The sequence below is a fragment of the Balaenoptera physalus genome (assembly GCF_965194825.1).
Source record: "Balaenoptera physalus genome assembly, chromosome: X".
NCBI classification, from domain to species: domain Eukaryota; kingdom Metazoa; phylum Chordata; class Mammalia; order Artiodactyla; family Balaenopteridae; genus Balaenoptera; species Balaenoptera physalus.
In genome coordinates, this window is record NC_138903.1 from 104474396 (window position 1) to 104495236 (window position 20841).

The 20841-nt window shown below is 39.2% G+C and overlaps 1 protein-coding gene across 2 annotated transcripts in view; it reads left to right on the forward strand.

Moving 5' to 3' along the window:
* Nucleotides 1-20841, forward strand: part of IL13RA1 (interleukin 13 receptor subunit alpha 1) — a 67210-nt gene that overhangs the window by 31781 nt on the left and 14588 nt on the right. For both annotated transcript variants that reach the window (XM_082445570.1, XM_082445571.1), the window contains exons 5-10: nt 3336-3523; nt 6065-6216; nt 12006-12053; nt 12341-12473; nt 15934-16030; nt 18838-18922. In XM_082445570.1, the coding sequence (XP_082301696.1) occupies nt 3336-3523; nt 6065-6216; nt 12006-12053; nt 12341-12473; nt 15934-16030; nt 18838-18922 (703 nt within the window). The remainder of the gene's footprint in view (nt 1-3335; nt 3524-6064; nt 6217-12005; nt 12054-12340; nt 12474-15933; nt 16031-18837; nt 18923-20841) is intronic.

Below are 20841 nucleotides of genomic sequence, written 5' to 3' on the forward strand. Positions count from 1 at the left end.
ATTCAAAACCGATATTTTTCCTTTCGCTATTTTTTTTCTAAAGAACAACAAAATTTTTTTAAAATTTCATATCTGGGGTCCATGAGCATATATGAAATACTCAGGGTACAAAAATGGAAAAGGAATCTCAAAGGTTACCCATTAGAGGAGTTCCTTTCATTATTGAAAAAAATTTTACTTTCTACATAGTTTTCTTCAGTTATGTAAAAATAATATCATAAGTTTCTTCAGTTTTTTATTTTTGGCTGTGGGTGGAAAACATTTCATACCTGTCTGATCTAAAAACTAGTCATGGCTGTAACTAAGCTTTTAAAAAACTGTTTCATTCATGAACCACAGGGGCCTACAACCACAAGAAAAATCTTATGTACTATCTCTTAAGGGACAAGGTCACTTTCTATATTGAAGCATTTCTTTGCACAGCTTTTGAAGAACTAAATGCATTAGATCTGAATTTTTGTTTTCTTTTTCAAAAACGACATTATTTAGAACAGCTCTAGGTTTACAACAAAAGTGAGAGGAAGGTACAGAGATTTTCCATATACCCACTGCCCCCACAATTAATAGCCTCCCCTGTTATCGACATTCCCCACCAATAGTACATTTGTTACAATTGATGAAGCTACATCGATACATCATAATCACCCAAAGTCCATAGTTTACATTAGGGCTCACTCTTGGTGTTCTACATTCATGGGTTTGGACAAATGTATGACATATGTCCATCATTATAATATCATACAGAGTATTTTCATTGCCCTAAAAATCTTCTGTGTTCCACCAATTCACCTCTCCCCTACCCCAACCCCTGGCAACCACTGATTTTTTTATTCTCCATGGTTTCACTTTTTCCAGGATGTTGTATAGTTGGAATCATACAGTATGTAGCATTTTCAGATTGGCTTCTTTCACTTAGTAATATGCATTTAAGGTTCCTCTATGTTTTTTCAGAGCTTGATAACTCATTTCTTTTTAAGGCTAAATAATATTTTGTTGTCTGGATATACCACAGTTTATTTATCCATTTGCCTACTGAAGGACATCTTGGTTGCTTCCAAGCTTTGGCAATGATGAATAAAGCTGCTTTAAACATTTGTATGCAGGTTTTCATGTGCACATAAATTTTCAACTCCTTTAGGTAAATACCAAAGAGCACGATTGCTGATCATATGGTAAGAATATGTTTAGTTTTGTAAGAAACTGCCAAACTGCCTTCCAAAGTGGCTGTACCATTTTGTATTCCCACCAGCAGTGAATGAGAGTTCCTGCTGCTCCACATCCTCGTCAGCATTTGGTGTTGTTGGTGTTCTGGATTATGGGCATTCTAATTGGTGTGTAGTGGTATCTTGTTGCTTTAATTTGCATTTCTCTGATGACATATGATGTGGAACATCTTTTCATATGCTTATTTGCCATCCATATATCTTCTTTGGTGGAGTGTCTGTGAAGATCTTTGACCCATTTTTTAGTTGGGTTGTATGTTTTATTGTTGAGTTTTAAGAGTTCTTTGTATATTTTGGATAACAGTCCTTTATCAGATGTGTCTTTTGCAAATATCTTCTCCCAGTGTGTGCCTTGTTTCCTTATTCACTTGGTATTATCTTTTGCAGAAGTTTTTAATTTTAATGGAATTCAGCTTATCAATTATTTCTTTTAAAGATCATGCCTTTGATGTTATATCTAAAAAGTCATCACCATACCCAAGGTTGTCTAGCTTTTCTCCTGTGTTATCTCCTAGGAGGTTTATAGTTTTGCATTTTACATTTAGGTCTGTGATCCATTGTGAGTTTTGTTTTGTGAATAGTGTAAGGTCTGTGACTAGATTCATTTTTTTTGCATGTGGATGTCCAGTTGTTCCAGCACCATTTGTTGAAGAGACTATCTTTGCTCCAATGTCTTGCCTTTGCTCCTTTGTCAAAGATCAATTGACTGTATTTATGGGAAAGATCTGAGTTTTATAAGACTGGATTTTGCAGCACAATCCCCTGGAGAATTGCTGTCAAAATGCTTATTCCTAGGCCCTGGACAAAACCTTCTAAGTAGTGTTCTCTGGGAGAGGGTTTGAGGAATCTGAAATTTTAAAATGAGCACAGATGATTCTGAAGTAAACAGGTGAAGGGTTTGGGACTCTTTACTCTTAGTTCATTTTCTAAATTGTCTTCCTTTTCTGCAGAACCTTTGCACTCCTCCCCTTGTGACTGATAATGTAAGGCTTGACTCTGTGTCTTCTGCCAGTTACTATAAAACAGAGTCCTTTGATAGCCTAGACAAAAAAGTGTAATGAGCACATTGTCTCCCTGCGCTGTGCTAGATGATCATTGGGGAAAGGTATATGTAGAGGTTTTTTGAAATGGGAAAGAAGATACCAGCATTTAGAGCCACACAGTGGAGTAAGACACTGAGAAAGCTATTGTGTTCTGGAACATTGATCTGGCACTGGTTGGAGGACGCTAATAAAGTCAGAGAGGTCAGTCTGGAGAAGCCATGAAGCCTCAAGTGATTAGGACATGAAACAGGGTGAGGGGAATATCATAGGAGAGAATCCCAGAAGCTTTGCAAAGGAAGAAGTAACAAAATTTGGTGATAGAATATAGGGAAAGTAAGGAGAGGTGATTTCAAAGGCTCCAATCGAGGAGCCCAGAGAAACTGAGTTCTGACTGATGGAAACTGGGATGGTTAGAAGAAAAGGCAGTTTGGCAGGGAAGAGGGGGCATCTGTTTTGGCTGTTGAATTTGAGGTGAGTGGAACACTCAAGTGGAGCAGTTAGAAATCTGGGACTAGCTCCAAGGCGAGAAGTCAGGATTAGGACTCCTCAGTGCAGAAATTCTAGTCAAGGGGTGGAAGTGATAAACGGCTGAGTGGATGAGGGAGTAAGAAATAGAGAGGGATATAAGCGGGCTGAGGACCAGATGTGAATCCTCTGAGAATAGGAGAAAGGAGAGGAGCAAGCCAAGAAAACAAGGAAGGAGCAGGCAGAGGGACCAGAGGAGAACCATGGGATTGAGCAGATGAGGCATTTTCAGGGAGCATAAAATTCCTCATCCTGGCCTCATACCATCTCCCACACAGAAGAGGAAAAAGAGTCAGGACCCTTCTAGTTTCTATAACTATTGAAAGTACCAATTCATGAAAAAGGATCATTCACGTCTTCCTAGAGTATGAAATGGAGCCACATTATAAAATAGCGCTTTAAAAAAATGCTACCCTGCCAGTTTGCAAATATGGCTTTTCATGGACATCTTCAGTCATTTAAAAACAACCAAACAAATAAACTTCTACCTTTGTTTCTTGAATATCTGGTTAAAAATAATGCAGAAGGTTGTCTTATCTTGCAGGCACAGCAGCCTAGGAAAAATTCTTCAGTGTGAAGACATCTATAGAGAAGGTCAACACATTGGTTGTTCCTTTGCTCTGACTAAGGTGAAGGATTCCAGTTTTGAACAACACAGTGTCCAAGTAATGGTCAAGGACAATGCAGGAAAAATCAGACCATCCTTCAATATAGTGCCTTTAACTTCTCATGGTACGTTTTAGAAGTCCTCTAAGACAGTGTGGATAAAAGTGTTATTTTTTTTGAACATCAATAGAAATAATAAAAAATGATGATTTTTGGTTTGAAGATCTTCCCAGAAAAAAAGGGACTATATTTATGTATATATTTCTTTGCTCCTTTTTAAAGAAGCAAGCTTGGAAATTCTCATATTTATTGAGCACACATGCCACATGCTTTATCCTTGTTTACTTATGAGTACACTGAGCCTTAGAGCAAGTAGTCAGTTGCAGAACCGAGATTAGAACCTGGGCTCTCTGACTCAAGATCTGTTCTCTTTTACTTACACTCCAGAGGATGATGCTGCAGAATAAATGTGACTTAATATAGTTCCTGGATAATCTGCCTCTTAGTTAAAAAAAGCTTAGACTGGAGGCGGAGTGATCAGGGGTGATATTCAAACTGTCTAACATTCTGGGTGACCCAGGCACTGATCAATCAGGACAACCAGTGCAGCCGAGTTTCAGCCCACTAGAAAGAGTCCTCAACTTAAAAACTTAAGAGACCTGCTTAAGGTCCTAGCTTCTTCACTTTGGACAAGGCATATACACTCTAAGTGCTTCCTCATCTGTAAAAGCGGGTACACAGTTCCTCTTGACCTCAGAGGATTGTTGTAAGGTCCAAATGATGTGAGCTGTATAAAAGCATTTTGTAAATCTCTATAGCAGAGTAGTATAAGCATCATGTTTATTTATTTGTTGTGATATCCCAACAGAGAGCTCAGATTCTGGCTAAGTGGTACACAGAAAATTTATAGGCAAATAATCATGAATTGACAGAGGTTTCCAAGTCTATGAGTAGAACACTGTTTACCGCCGCTTCAGATAGCCATGGAAATGAATTCTAGTAGTGCACGCAGGGCAGCTTAGGTTGTAGGCCGGGCCAGGGGGTTGGGATGCGGGGGGTGTGTGCAAACTTGCCAAATAGGATCATCTGAAGCAAAGCCCTTCTCTGCCCCCCCCGCCGCCCCCCGGCTTGGCAGATCGTCCTTGTTGGACCTTTTAAAGCTCATTTTGCTGCTCTTCTTCCTAGAGATTAGTGGTGATATAAAGGGAGATCCTGGGCTTCCCTGGTGGCGCAGTGGTTAAGAATCTGCCTGCCAATGCAGGGGACACGGGTTCGAGCCCTGGTCCGGGAAGATCCCACATGCCACGGGGCAACTAAACCCGTGAGCCACAACTACCAAGACTGCGCTCTAGAGCCTGCAAGCCACAACTACTGAGCCCACGTGCCACAACTACTGAAGCCCGCACGCCTAGAGCCTGTGCTCTGCAACAAGAGAAGCCACCGCAATGAGAAGCCCACGCACCGCAATGAAGAGTAGCCCCCGCTCGCCGCAACTAGAGGAAGCCCACGCACAGCAAGGAAGACCCAATGCAGCCAAAGATAAATAAATAAATAAATTAATTAATTAAAAAAATAAAATAAAGGGAGATCCTTCTCAGCTAGAAGATGACGTTGTCAAGTTGTTTTATGTTAATTATCCATTCTCTTTTGTTGCTCGGTCTTAAGCATAGTTGACTCCTGAAAAACTAAATTGATTAGGCTAATTTTTTTTTTTTACTTTCTTTTAAATTGTGGTTATAATTATATAACATTAAATATACCATCTTAACCATTTTCAGGTGTACAGTTCAGTAGTGTTGAGTATATTCACATTGTTGTGCAACAGATCTCTAGAACTTTCTCATCTTGTTATACTGAAACTCCATGTCCATGAAACACTAATTCCCCCTCCCCCCGTCCCCCTCCTCCCTCCCCCAGCCCCTGGTAATCACCTTCCTACTTTCTGTTTCTATGACTGACTACTTTAGGTACCTCATATGACTGGAATCATACAGTATTGGTCCTTTTGTGATGGACTTATTTCATTTAGCGTAATGTCCTCAAGTTTCATCCATGTTGTAGCATATGACAAAATTATGCTGTTTTTTTATTTTTAATATTTATTTATTTATTGGCTGCGTTGGGTCTTAGTTGCGGCACGTGGGCTCATTTGTTGTGACACTCGGGCTCTAGAGCACGTGGGCTCTGTAGTCGCAGCGTGCAGGCTTAGTTGTCCCACGGAAAACTATGCTAATGTTTTAATTGTGGTCTTTGATTGGCATAAGTGAGTGTCGCCTGGGGAAACCGCTTGTACCTGCTGTTCCTCGGTACCCATCACGTAGAGGCATATCTGGACCTAAGCACTTCTTTTCTTTACCCTCCTTGTTGCAGCTAGATGTCCTGAGTATACCCCAGCCATGTCCTAACCAGATGCAGATCAGAGTTCGTGTCATCTGGCAGACACCCCAAAGATGTTCCGTAGATACATTTACTAGGCAGTTTAAAATAAGCTCCCTATATTAATCGTGGCTAATCAGAAATTCTAGAACTGTATGTCTGATCATATAAGGCCATTAAAAGCATCAGCCCTGTTTTGATTTACTTTGTGACCTTCGTTGTCTCTACCCATATGTGTATCTCATCAAAATAAACTCTGGAAGCTAATTTGTATTCTTCTATTTCTATCAGTGAAACCTGATCCTCCACATATTAAAAATCTCTCCTTCCAAAATGGTGACTTATACGTGCAGTGGAAGAATCCACAGAATTTTTATAGCAGATGCTTATCTTATGAAGTAGAAGTCAATAACAGCCAAGCTGAGACACATGATATTTTCTACGTAAGTTTTTTTTTGATAGTTGTTGTTATTTGGATATTTTTCTTTCACTTGAATTTCTTACAGTGTAATAAATTGAAATATCAATGAAATGTAGCTCTTAGATTTGTCATCTGATGATGATGGTGATGATGATGGTGATGATGATGATGATGATGATGATGATGATGATGAAACTTCTCTGAAATAGAGTATGGTGAAAGGTTTGACAGTTTATGGTAGCATTGGCTGCAAGATTCCAGCCATTCATTAATTCATTTGTTCAAACATTTTTTATTACGTGCCTACCATGTGCCAGGCACTATTTTATGTGCACATGACACCTGACGAAAAGAATTTTTTTCCCACGAAGCTTACCTACTAGAAAACAAGTGTGTAAATGAGCAAGCTAATTTTAGAGAATGAATGTTATGCAGAAAATTAAATGGGGGTGATGGGAAGTCCTGAGGGAGTATTAGGTAGGGTAGTCATGCGTAATGATGACACTTGAGATGAGACCAGAACGATGCGTAGGAGCTAGCCATTTGACGATCTGGGGGCGGAGGGGGCAGCATGTACAAAGACTCTGAGGCAGGAATGAACTTGGCGTGTGTGAGAAAAAGGAGACTGGTGTGACCAAAATATAGTAGGAAGAGATGTCTGAGCATGAGGCTGGGGTCAGATTATGTAGATACTTGGAGGCTCCAGTACAGCCATTCAGTTTTCTTGGAGTTTGTGGCAACTAAAGTAGTCAGTACTGAGTAGTCAGTATTTTTTGGATTATGTACATTTACGCTATTTGTAATCTAATACAAAACATGCTAATTAGAGGTCACTGTGGGGCACTGGGCATAACAGGATGTGGCATAACCTCAGGGCCTCAGTCGCATTGTTACGCCTTACAGCAGAGGACATGAACTCGGGCCTCAAACATTTTTGTTTGGACCACAAACAAAGTGGGGTTTTGTTTGCTTGTATATTAAATTTGAATTTTTTACCCAGATTTAAAACTGTGGTACCTGACAGTGTAGTTGCCATAAGGTGGCGCCTTAGGACCATGGGGACCGCCCCACTCATTTGTGTGCCACCTGCCTGGGCCCTGTGTGCATTTGAGTTTTAGAGGTTAGAAACCAAGTGTATTATAGTGGTTTTTAAAGGAGTCCTGAATCTCACATGTGGGCAGATTCCTTGGTCCACTTGCTTTAGCTCATCATGGGAGTTTCAAAAACTAAATTATTTTATTTACTAAAATAAGCCAGCATTAACAGGCTGTAACTCCAAGAGGGAGTGACCAGGTCCACAGCTGAGCAGACCTCTTCTGGACATTTGCAAATGAAGGCGTTTGCTGAAATAGAATAATCATTATTCGTACCAGAAACCGGAGTCCCCAGATAATGCCACAAAGGAAAAGGCAAAGGGCTTCCAAGTGGGGAGGGGGTGAGGCTTGAATTTGCAACCAAGTGAGTTATCAGAAAGCCGAATATGCTTGACTATTCCAGCCTTTACTGTTCTCTTCTGTCTGAAATCCTGAGACACGTGCTGCTTGCATTACTCACTTGGTACTGAATTATGTCCTGCTAGTTACCCATGATCTCTACCAAGAAATATAAGCTCCTGTAGGGAGGAGTTAGGTGGTGTTTACTTTGTGCTGCTCCTGCTACTAATACCAGCTAACATATATTAAGCAATTACTATGTATTAGCTATTTTAAAAAGCACTTTATTTTAATTGTCTCATTTGGTCCTCACAATAACCCCAAGGATCTAGGTCCTGTTTTGTTTTTTTTTTTAATAAATTTATTTATTTACTTATTTATTTTTGGCTGCGTTGGGTCTTCGTTGCTGTGCACAGGCTTTCCCTAGTTGCGGCGAGCGGGGGCTACTCTTCGTTGCGGTGCATGGGCTTCTCATTGTGGTGGCTTCTCTTGTTGCAGAGCACGGGCTCTAGGCGCACGGCCTTCAGTAGTTGTGGCACACGGGCTCAGTAGTTGTGGCTTGCGGGTTCTAGAGCGCAGGCCCAGTAGTTGTGGCGCACGGGCTTAGTTGCTCTGCGGCATGTGGGATCTTCCCAGACCAGGGCTCGAACCCGTGTCCCCTGCATTGGCAGGTGGAGTCTTAACCACTGCACCACCAGGGAAGTCCCAAGGTCCTGTTGTTTTGTCCCCATTTTACAGATGAGAAAACTCAGTCTCAGAGGTTACTTGTAAGGTCACATTTCTAATAAGTGATAGAGTCAAGATTTCCATAAAAGTCTGACCCCTGGGACCACCTCAATACTTCCTGTTAATAGTAACAGCCATCACTTACTGTTTATGATGTGTTACAAATACACTCTTCTATGTACTTCTTATACAGTAGCTCATAACTATCGATGAAATAGGTTCTCTTTTAACCTATCTCTTATTGAGCAGCTAAGGCTCAGAGAGGTTAAGTAACTTGCTACAGGCCACATAGCTCATAAGTATCACTTCAGAGGTTGGTCTCCATGTATTAAGCTTTGACCAAGAACACTTGGTATAAGACCATGTGCATAGTCAGCACTTGATAAATTCTTGTTGAATTGAGTTACCTTTTTTTTTTTTTTTGCAAACTTCTGAACTGAAGAGAGCACACTATACTGTGGAATTTATCCATCAAAACCAGAACTATAGTTGATTTGGAGTTAACTCTGTTTATACACTTGAGTTTAATGTTCTCTCTCTTAGCAGATGTTCACCAGCTGTTTCTTCCCCTAGAATGTCATCAGCTTTTTGTGTGCTCGCTGATTTTGAGCTCTGCTGGTTAGATCCTTTTTGTTTCTTTTTGAAAGACGTTTTTGAGGAATTCTTTTGCCTGGTGTTCTAGTTAAGAGGGGGAAGTAGGCTGGAACATGAACTGGTGCCATCACATGGCGCTGGGTCAGAGGTAGCTCATGGCAGGATCATAAAGTAAGAAGTGACTTGTCTTTGACCACCTCCATCCCCGCCAGCTATCTACTTGGTGATCTGTGTCCTTGTTTTCCTTTTCTCACGGAAATATCTGAGCAGTTGGTAAACTACACAAGGAGATTTACATTTGAACAAGAGCCCAGAACTATCAATTTACACAATGATTTGCTGACTTTGGAATATATATATATCTGGGAGATGGTCCAGGGGAGGGGGGACATCAACCTGCAACCTGGTCCCTCAAGTGGTAGTTGGCACTTGTGATTCCCCAGCAGGCCTCTGGTTCCGAATGGCCAGCATGGTGTACAGTAGCCCCCGAGCGGCCTTTTCTCTGCCCCTATATGAAATATTGATAGGATGGCTCTTCATCATTCAGTTGGCCTTTCACTCTTCACAAATGCTGATAGGAACCATTTAGTGAATGACATTGAATGCCAAAGATCATAGCGTGTGTTCTGGTCTTTGTCCCATGTTTAAACATCTCTTTGATAGAAGTTGACTATTTTTTCCATCTTTATTGAGGTATGATTTACAAGTAAAAATTGTATATATTTAGGTTGTACAATGTGATTATTTTAAGGTGTACAACATGATTTAATATACATATACATTGTGAGATGATTATCACAAACAAGTTAACACATCCGTCACCTCACAAACTTACCTTTTTTGTGTGTGTGATGAGAACAGTTAAGCTCTCCCTTAGCAAACTTCAGGTATACAATACAGTATTTTTTAATTAATTTTTATTGGAGTATAGTAGATTTACAATGTTGTGTTAGTTTCTGTACAATACAGTATTATTAACTGTAATCATCATGCTGTACATTAGATCCCCAGAATACATAACTGAAAATTTGCACCCTTGACCACTCCCCAGCCTCTGGCAATTACCATTTTCCTCACTCCCCAGCCTCTGGCAATTACCATTCTACTCTCCGCTTCAGTGAATTCGACTTTTTTGGATTCTACATACAAGTGAGATCATACAGTATTTGTCTTTCTCTCTCTGACTTATTTCACTCAGCATAATGCCCTCAAGTTTCATCCATGTTGTCACAAATGGCAGGATTTCCTTGGGGCTGCTAGATCGTATGGTAGTTCTATTTTCAATTTTTTGAGGAACCTCCATACTGTTTTCCAAAGTGACTGCACCAGTTTACATTCCCACCAACAGTGCACGAGGGTTTCCTTTTATCTACACCCTCTCCAGCACTTGTTGTCTCTTATCTTTTTGATGATAGCCATTTAACAAGTATGAGATAATATCTCATTGTGGTTTTGATTTGCATTTCGCTAATGATTAGTGATGTTGAACATCTTTTCATGGACCTGTTGGCCAGAGGTAGACTATTTAACTAAGCAACAGATTTTCATGTGTTGATTTGGAAATATTTACATTTTAGGAACTGGCTATTCTCTTTACATCAGACAGCACGTGACTTAAATTGTTTAGAGGAGAAAATGCATTTTACTTTCTTTTCTCTAACCCAGTCATTTTTGGTATATTATACTCTCAACAACGGAGCATAATAGTTTTCTTTTTTTAACTTTTTATTATATATAGTATACTATAGAAAAATTGCAGAAGTCATTATGTACAGCTCAATGATTTTTCGCAAATGATTTTTCACTTGCATAACCAGTACCCTAGAAGCTCAATCATGACTCCTTTTGGTCACTACTTTCCCAAAGAACAATTATTATCCTGACTTCTAATCCCATAGATTAATTTTGTTGCCTCTTTTTAAACTTTATATAAACGAATTATACAGAACTTTTTTGTATGTCTGTCTTCTCTTGTTCAATGTTATGTTTATGAGATTCACTGATATTGTTGCCTGTGGTTGAAGATGCATCTCATTGCATTCATTCCATCATGTCAATATACCACATTTGATTTATCCATTCTCCCACTGATAGACATTTGAATAGTTTCCAGTTTGGAATTTTATGAATAGAGTTTTTATGAACATTTGTACACTTATTTCTTGGTGCATATGTGTGTACATTTCTGTTGCGCATATATGGGCCATAGGGTTACATATGATTGTCTCTAGTAGATAATAAGTTTTCCCAAATGGTTGTGCCGATTTACACTACTAAAAGCAGAAATTGAGAGTGCTAGATGCTTTACATCGTCACCAACACTTGGTATTGTCCAGTAGGTGTGTGTATCGTTATCTTGTGGATTTAATATGCATTTTCCTGATAACTAATGAAGTTGAGCACTTTTTCCTATGTTTATTGGCAATTTGAATATCCTCTTGTGAAATGTCTGTTCAAGTCTTTTGCCATTTTTGTATTGGGCTGTCTGTCTTTTTCTTATTAATTTATGAGGTATATGTATGTGTGTGTATTATATATAAATATATATTTTATATATATATGCAAGTCCTTTGTCAGAAACTGCAAATAGCTTTTCTCACTCTATGCATTACCTTTTAATTTCCTTAATAGGATATCTTTTGATAAACAGAAGCTTTTAATTTTAATATAGATGATTTTATAAAAATTTTTCCTTTATGGTTAATATTTTTTTGGTCCTATTTAAGATACCTTCCTACTTTAAGGTCATGAGGATGTTCTATGTTTTCATCTAAAAGCTTGCTGTATTTATGTATTTATTTATTAATTTATTTTAACTTTCACATTTAGATCTGCAATCCATATGGAATTGACTTTGTAAATAGTGTGAGGTAGGGGTCAAGATTCTTTTTTTTCACATATGAATATGTAATTGACCACTTATTTTTAAAAACCTACCTTTTTTCACTGCACCTGGTCCTCGGATAATGGCATAAAAGAAAACTTGTTAAAACAGTTAAATGATATAAAGTATGGTCTTTAAAACTTTTTGAATTTATTCATTTTTTATATTTTCAAGGTTGAAGAGGCCAAATGTCAGAATTCAGAATTTGAAGGAAACCTAGAGGTCAGTAAATTCAATTTTAGCTATTTGGGCTTAAACTCATAGAGTAATTGGGGGCGGGGCAGGGTGAGCATATCCTAAATTTGAACTGCTTTGAGAAAAAACAGACTACGTTGTTCTGTGGATTATTGCCAATTTTCTTTTTCAGGAGTTAAAGTCAGATAATTTGTATTGCAATACAAAGTCTTAATCATATACAAAATTTGGCAGATAATTATATTTAGGATTCAGAAGCAGAGAAAGAGAATAAGCTGGTAATATTCCTTGTGTGCTTTTATTTTATATCTAAGGGTACAATTTGTTTCATGATCCCTGGTGTTCTTCCTGATACTTTGAACACAGTCAGAATAAGAGTCAAAACAAATAAGTTATGCTATGAGGATGACAAACTCTGGAGTAATTGGAGTCAAGCAATGAGTATAGGTAAGAGAATGGGATTTTATTAAAAGTTAAACCATTGATGCATGGAAACTAAGTTGAAGCAGAAAATTGATTGTGGGAAAGGGCTGTTCTTCATTCTTTCTTTTTTTAAAATTTTATTTATGTTTGGCTGCGTTGGGTCTTCATTGCTGCACGCGGGCTTTCTCTAGTTGTGGCGAGCGGGGGCTACTCTTCGTTGTGGTGCGCGGGCTTCTCATTGCGGTGGCTTCTTTTGTTGCAGAGCATGGGCTCTAGGCGTGCAGGCTTCAGTAGTTGTGGCACGTGGGCTTAGTAGTTGTGGCTCGCGGGCCCTAGAGCGCAGGCTGAGTAGTTGTGGCGCACGGGCTTAGTTGCTCCGCGGCATGTGGGATCTTCCCGGACCAGGGCTCGAACCCGTGTCCCCTGCATTGGCAGGCAGATTCTTAACCACTGTGCCACCAGGGAAGTCCCTGTTCTTCATTCTTGACGTCAGCCAGAGAATACTTACAATTGAAGTGTATTTTCTGTTTAATTATTGTCAAACCACTCAGGGTTAATTTACAATATGCAACTCTTTGAAAATTTGCAGTCCAAATGGTGTTATCCTCTCTTCTGTCCTATCTGTATCTTTGTTAACAACCTGAACAAAAATATAGAAGGCAGGCATGATTAAATCTGCAGATTATGCAATGCTAGAGTACTATCCTATGTGCTGGTAACAGAATCAAGAGTAGGACAATGACCCTTGATGGCATTTTATAGAGATAAACATATATCTAGGTTTGAAGAAAATCAGTTTCATTTATTAATTGAGAGGCTGAGCAAGCTATGTGCCAGGGTCAAGTACAGGATTGGAAAGACATGTCCCTTATGGATGTGTGTGCTGTGGTGTGAGGGATAGGGTTTTATTTGACTGTAAGCTCAAAGTGACTCAACATCGGTACCTTAAATATCCCCCAAAGGCATATTGCAGTCATAGGCAGCAGTGATAGTGCAGCATCCAGAACAAGGGAATGCTGCAGGGTGGGGCACAGTGTCCTGGCCACATCAAAAGTATACAGTATTCCATCCTGGGCACCACATTGTAAGAGGTGCATTGACAGACTGGAATCTTTCTTTGAAAGGATAATCAGGATGTTGAAGAATCTCGAAATTTGGGGAAGAACAGTTAACGAAGTAAGCTTAGGGAGTCATAATTGCTGAATTCTAATATTTGAGGTATTGTCAGGTAGAAGAGGGAATAGGCTATCTTTTTTGTGGCTCCATGGGCCAAAACAGGACCAACTTAAGAACTTTCTGACAGCTATCTAACAGAGAGACAGGTTATTGAAGTAGTCAATTCCCTATTAATTGAAAGACTGAACAAGCTATGTGCCAGGCAAGGTTGTATTAGTTATCTATTATTGCATAACAAATTACCTCCAAAATTAGTGGCTTACAAAACACATATTTGGACACAACACTGTAAAGCAACTATACTCCAATAAAAATTAATTTTAAAAAAACAAACAAAAAACAAGAAAACACAACATTGTAAAGCAACCATACTCCAATAAAAATTAATTTTAAAAAACAAACAAACAAAAAACACATATTTGGGACTTCCCTGGCGGTCCAGTTGTTAAGACTCCATACTTCCAATGCAGGGAGCGTGGGTTCGATCCCTGGTTGGGGAACTAAGATCCCACATGCTGTGCAGTGCAGCCAAAAAATTTAAAAAAATAATAAAAAAATTAAAAAAAAAACCACATGTTTACTATCTTACAGTTTCCATGGCTCAAAAATCTGGGCATAGCTTAGCTAGGTACCTCTGGCTCAAGTTCTCTCATAAGGTTCCAGTCAAGCTGTTGACTGGGACTTCAGTCTCATCTGAAGGCTTGACTGGGGCTGGAGAATCCACTTCCAAAATCACTCATATGGTCATTGGAAAGCCTCATTTCCACTCTGGATGCTGGATGGAGGCTGTAGCAGGTTGCATCATGTGCCCCAAAAAGATATGTTCAAGTTCCAACTCCTGGTACCTGTGAATGTGATCTTATTTGGAAATAAGAGTTTTTGCAGATGTAATCAAGTTAAGATGAGGTCATACCAGCTTAGAGCAGGCCCTAAATCCAATGACTAGTATCCTTATCAGAAGAAGAGAGGATACACAGAAACACAGAGCAGAAGGCCATGTGAAGATGAAGGCAGAGATTGGAGTGATGCAGCTACAATCCAAGGAACACTAAGGATTCCTGGGAGCCACCAGAAGCTAGGAAGAGTCAAGGAGAGAGTCTACTCTAGAGCCTTCAGAGGGAGCATGTCCCTGCTGATACCTTGATTTGGGATTTCTAGCCTCCAGACCTGCGAGAGAATATATTTCTCCTGTTTTAAGCCAACCAGTATGTGGTGATTTGTTACAGCAGCTCTAGGAAACTAATACAGAGGCCTCTCTCAGTTCCTTACCATTTGGATCTCCACACAGGGCTACCTCATGACATGGCAGTTGGCTTCCCCAAGTGCGTGGTCCAAACAAGAAAGAGCATATGAGAAAACACCCAATATGAGAACTGCAGCCCTTTATAACCTTATCTCAGAAGTGACATCCCATCACTGGTGCTATTCACACATTTAGTCCAGCCCACCCTTAAGGGGAGAGAATTATACAAGGGTGTGAATATCAGGAGGCAGGGATCATTTAGAGTCATCTTAGAGGCTGCCTAACTCAATGTTAGGCCCTGAGATGCTTTCCAGATTTTCATGCCCTGGTAGAAAAGATGAGCATATATTGGGTTGGCCAAAAAGTTTGTTTGGGTTTTCTGTAAGATGTTATGGAAAAACCTGAACAAACTTTTTGGCCAACCCAATAAATAGACATGCCATTCTAAGTGTTAGGTGTAGCAAGGCAGTTAATGAAAGTCTTTGGAATTGGACAGTGCTGGGTTTGAGGCTTGACTCCATCACTTACTAAACCCTCTGGACAAGCCACTAAACCTCTCTGAGCCTTACACTTCTCATCTGTATAAGTGGGAAATAATATTATCTATCTCTTTAGCATAGATATAAGCATGCAAAATTACCTAGTATGATATCAGACATACAGTAGTTGCTCAATTAAGAATAGTAGTGGTAGTTGTTGTTAGGATTATTTTAGGTGTTCTAATAGTGCTAAGTAACCAATAAGAAAAGATAGTCATTGTTAATGAGATGACATGTTTAACAAATATAACATCTTTGTTAATAGTGTCTGAAACCAGTTAGGATATCCTGGTTTCAGATAACCCTTAAGGTGCTTTTTCATCCGTGGAATTTTAGGCACCAGAGCAGGACTTTTTTTTTCACTATTAAGATAACAAAAGGTAAGAGAATTGAAGAGTTTTGGGAAATATGTTGGTGTAGAGGGCAGAAATATCCATAATCTCATTAGTCTAACACAACTGTTGCTTGGTTTATTTCTAAAAGGGTTTTATTTCTCATGCCTTTCTCTTTGTTTTTCATTTTCCAGGTCAGAAGGCCAATCCAACATTTTACATAACCACGTTACTCATCATTCCGATCTTCGTTGCGGCTGCAATCATAGTCCTTCTGCTGTACCTGAAAAGGTAAGGCAGCTGCCCAGGCAGGCTTGACAGTTTCTGCTACCCTGGTTGCTATGGTTATTCTTCTTTGTGGGTGTGTTTGATGTTTCCCCAGTGTGTTGGAAGCATTTTGGCTATACCTGGCTTTTTGGTAGTATGGCATGGCAAAGAAATACTATTGTGCCCATTTTCTGGTGAGAAAAGTGTTGGATCCCAGGGCTCTGCTCAGGCAGTGCTCTCTTTGTATATTTTTAGAATTGTTGATAAGACCTATGTTCACCCTACTCTTTCAAATGCCTAATTTGTCAACAGTTGGTTGGTAGCTCATAAGTTTTAGAAATGGAGACCATTACCAATTAAATGACTTGTCTAGTGTGAATGCAAAACAGGTTGCTACTTAATGCTATAGGAAAGAGAACTTCAAGTTGGCTCTAAGTTACAGCACTCATTCCTTGAGAATGTTTTACTTTCTCGATTTCATCATAGGGGCTAGTCTGGTGCTATTATTTGCTCTTTCAGTAAATACCTAAAGTTGGAATAAGGTTATTAAGCTGGTTCTAGAATCAACATTTTATCATTATTTCAGTATTCTTTAAACATACATTTGTTGAGTGCCTATTTATGTGCCAGACACTGTTGTTATTGCTGGGGTTGTGGCAGTGAACAGAACAAAGTCCCTATCTATGGTTTCACGTAGTGAGTAGTCAAGTTGTGGAGTTGGGCTGGGGAGAAAGGCTAGGAAGTGATATGAGGCTCATCTTACATAGGATGCCAGTGAAGGCCTCTCTGAGAAAGTGACATTTGAGGACAGAACTAAAGGAGCAAACCAGTCAGATATTCAAAGAAAGAGTATTCTAGGCCAAAGGAACAGCAAGTGCAAAGGTCCTGAGGCTGGAATGAACTCCGTGTGTCTTGTTAGAGGAGAGCATGCAAGGGGGAGAACAACAGGAGGTGAGGCTGGAGAGGCTGGCAGGGCCAGATCATGTAGGCTGTGGCAAGGAATTGAAATGTTATCCTAAGCATGATGGGGAAACATGAGAGAGTTTTAATCAGTGGAGGGATGTGATTGGATTTACTGTCGTAAAAGATCATTGTATTGCTGAGTGAAGACTTGACTTGGACAAGAGTGGAGGCCGGTAGACTAGTTAGGAGGTAGTAAGAGGTAGTCTGATGTGAAATATATTTTGAAGATGGAATTAATAGTGCTTGCTGATGGCTGCTTGTCTTCGAAGGTGTGAGGGAAATTGAGGATTCAAGGATAACTCTTAGATTTTTGGCTTTAGCAACTGAGTGAATGCTAGAGCCATTTACTAAGATGGAGAAGATTGGGAGGAGAGCTGGCTTTAGGGAAAAGGTGAGGACTTCAGTTTTGAACATGAGAAGTTTGAGATACCTATTAGATATCTAAGTAGAGATGCTAAACAGGTACTTGTATACATGAATCTGGAGTTTAAAGGAGAGGTTTGGGCTGGAGAAAGAATTTTGGGAGTCCTTGGCATGCAAATGGATTTAAAGCCCTAAGACTGGAAGAGAGCACTAATAAAGTGAGGGAGATAAAGAGGACAAAAGAGAATGCTGGGACACATCAACATTTAGAGACCTAGGAGATGAGGTAGGTCCACCAAAGGGTACTACTATCAGATGCAGAAATAGAGAGTCCAGACAAAACTTTAATTCTAAAAGATACGTGCACCCCTACGTTCATAGCAACACTATTCACAGTAGCCAAGACATGGAAACAACCTAAATGTCCATTGACAGATGAATGGATAAAGAAGATGTGGTACATATATACAACGGAATACTACTCAACCATAAAAAAGAATGAAATAATGCCATTTGCAGCAACATGGATGCAACTAGAGATTATCATACTAAATAAAGTAAGTCAGAGAGAGAAAGACAAATACCATATGATATCACTTATAAGTGGAATCTAAAACGTGACCCAAATGAACATATCTATGAAACAGAAACAGAATCACAGACATAGAGAATAGACTGGGGTGGTTGCCAAGGGGGAGGGAGGTGGGGGAGGGATGGTGTGGGAGTTTGGGATTATAAGATGCAAACTATTATGCATAGAATGGATAAACAACAAGGTCTTACTGTATAGCACAGGGAACTATATTCAATATCCTATGATAAACCATAATGGAAAAGAATGTGAAAAAGAATGTATATATATGTATAACTGAGTCACTTTGCTCTACAGAAGTAATTAACACAACATTGTAAATCAACTATACTTCAATTAAAAATTTTTTTTAATTTAAAAAAAGAGAGGAGACAAGTAAGAAAAAGGAAGAAAAATTAAAGAGAATGCCCCCTGTTCTCGGAAGATTATTTTTTCAAAATTATAAACAGCAAGCTCCCATCTGATCTGTGATAAGTAAAGCACCATTATTATTTAAATGATAGAGGATAACACACAGAGCCACACACACAATTATAACTATGTGAGGTGATGGATGTGTTAATTAGCTTGATTGTGATGATCATTTCACAATGTACACATATATTAAAATGTCACTTTGTACACCTCAAATTTATACAATTTTTGTCAAGTATATCTCAATAAAGCTGGAAAAAATTTTTTTCATTGAAAGGGTATAAGTAGTCTGCTACTGATGGGCCCTCTGCTTTATCCACACTTGATACTTTTAAGAGATCGATTTCTCAGCTTGTTTTAGAAATTTTGTCACAACTACATTATCACTAAAGATGACTTGTGTACCATGTCTTTTGTCCAAGGCTTCTTTTAATATATTTAAGTGGGACATGTCTATGGAATGGAAGGTTTGATCAAAAATGTCTCTGTTTTCTTAAAGGCTCAAGATTATTATATTCCCTCCAATTCCTGATCCTGGCAAGATTTTTAAAGAAATGTTTGGAGACCAGAATGATGATACCCTGGTAAGCACTGACTCTGTGAAGTTTGAAATTGATTTTTTTGGGGGGGAGGCTATGGGATTTAAAAATAATTTGGTAAAACATAACATAAAATGTACCATTTTAACCAGTTTTAAGTATACAGTTCAATGGCATTAAGTACATTTACAGTGTTATGCAACCATCTTCAGTATTTCCAGAACTTTTTCATCATCCCAAACAGAAACTGTACCCATTAAGCAATAACGCTCCATTCCCCTCAACCCCTGATAACCTCTATTCTGCTTTCTGTCTCTCTGAATTTGCCTAATCTGGGTACCTCATATAAATGGAATCCTACAATATTTGTCCTTTTGTGGCTAGCTTCTTTCACTTAGCATAACATTTTCAAGGTTCATCCATGTTGTAGCATGTGTCAGAATTTCATTTCAAAACTGGTTATTTTAAACTACATTTTATCTAAAAGATTAAAGAAGAGCTGATTTAAAATGTTGTATCTCAGGCTAAGCATACCATTTAAGAAGTTCCCAGAATACTTCGCCTGTCTTGTATCACGGGGCTTCATTCTCTCTCTGGGGTAGGGAACATATTTGATCTAAACCTGCAAGGGGAGGAGCCTCCTTTATGAAACTAAGCCAATAGGCAGGTCTTCTGACTGGAGTAATTTTAAAAACTTAATTTAGGGAAATATAAAGATAAGGTAAACAATTGAAATAGATTGTGTTCATGCTATTGCCTGGAAAGCTGGCCTCCGAAGACATGGAGCTAGAGCAAACCCACCCGAACTGTTAGAGTTAGTTGGCTGCAGACTCTCACGCTAGAATTTGTGGCTGGAAAAGCTAAGACCTTATGGGAACAAAAGAGTTTGAGGCTTCTCTGATAAATACGTTCACCCAAATAAAATAATAAAGACACTAAATGAAATAAATATCAATATTATTGTATATATCTTAAATTAGTAATTTCAGGCATAGGGCAGTTAATTCAGGGAAATAGTACAGCATAGTAGATAATAGCCTGTGCTCTGGAGTCAGATTGTCTGGATTCAAATCTCTGCTGTGTCATTTACCATCTATTTGACCTTAGGTAACTTCCTTAACCTTCCTGTTAAAAAGTGTAAAAAGTGGAGGTAATGATAGCACCTGCCTCAGTGTTGTTATGTGGATTAAATCAATTTAATACATAGAAACCACTTAGTATGCCTGGCACATTTAGGTGCTTAGTAAATGTTAGTGCTTAGTATTACTATTGATAATACTTTCCGTTTATCTTTAACGCGCAAACGATTCTTGTAATAACGGGTGATACACAGTGGCTAGGGAAGGAAGGCAGGGAGGCTCCCATGCAGTCAGAGGAAGAGTCATCTGGATCACTTTTTCACCAAGTCATGGGCATGGGCAGTGGGTGACTGTGCCAGATAGGGCACCACTAGCCAGGGAGGTCCAGAAGTCAGGTACCTGATGAAGGGCTGGTATACTGTAACTGAGGTGACGGTGTTTCTTCAGCTTTGAGTCGCAGTCAACTGCAATGCTTGTAGGAATATAGAATCCTGGGCCCTACCTTCAGAAGTTCGGATTCACCGGCTCTGGGATGGGTCCCAGGAGTCTGCATATTTAAAAGGAGCCCAAAGATGATTCCTATCCTGGCAAGATCATTCACGGAGCGCACTTTGAAAATCACTGTTATAGATATTTTCCTTAGGATCACCCATGTGTCTTCATTTTGCCAGCTACTGAGACAGATGCTGGAGGTTGAGAACTGTGCAAGTATTCTAACAACTCCTCTAACCAGTGATTGGAAGTCTACCATGTGTACACAGTGTATTAAATGCTCCATCTTCATAACCACCCTGTGGTGTAGGTGCTGTTAGTACCATTTCACAGATGAGGAAATGGAGCCTCAGTGAGGTTAAATAACTTTACTGCAGCCACACAGCTAGTAGA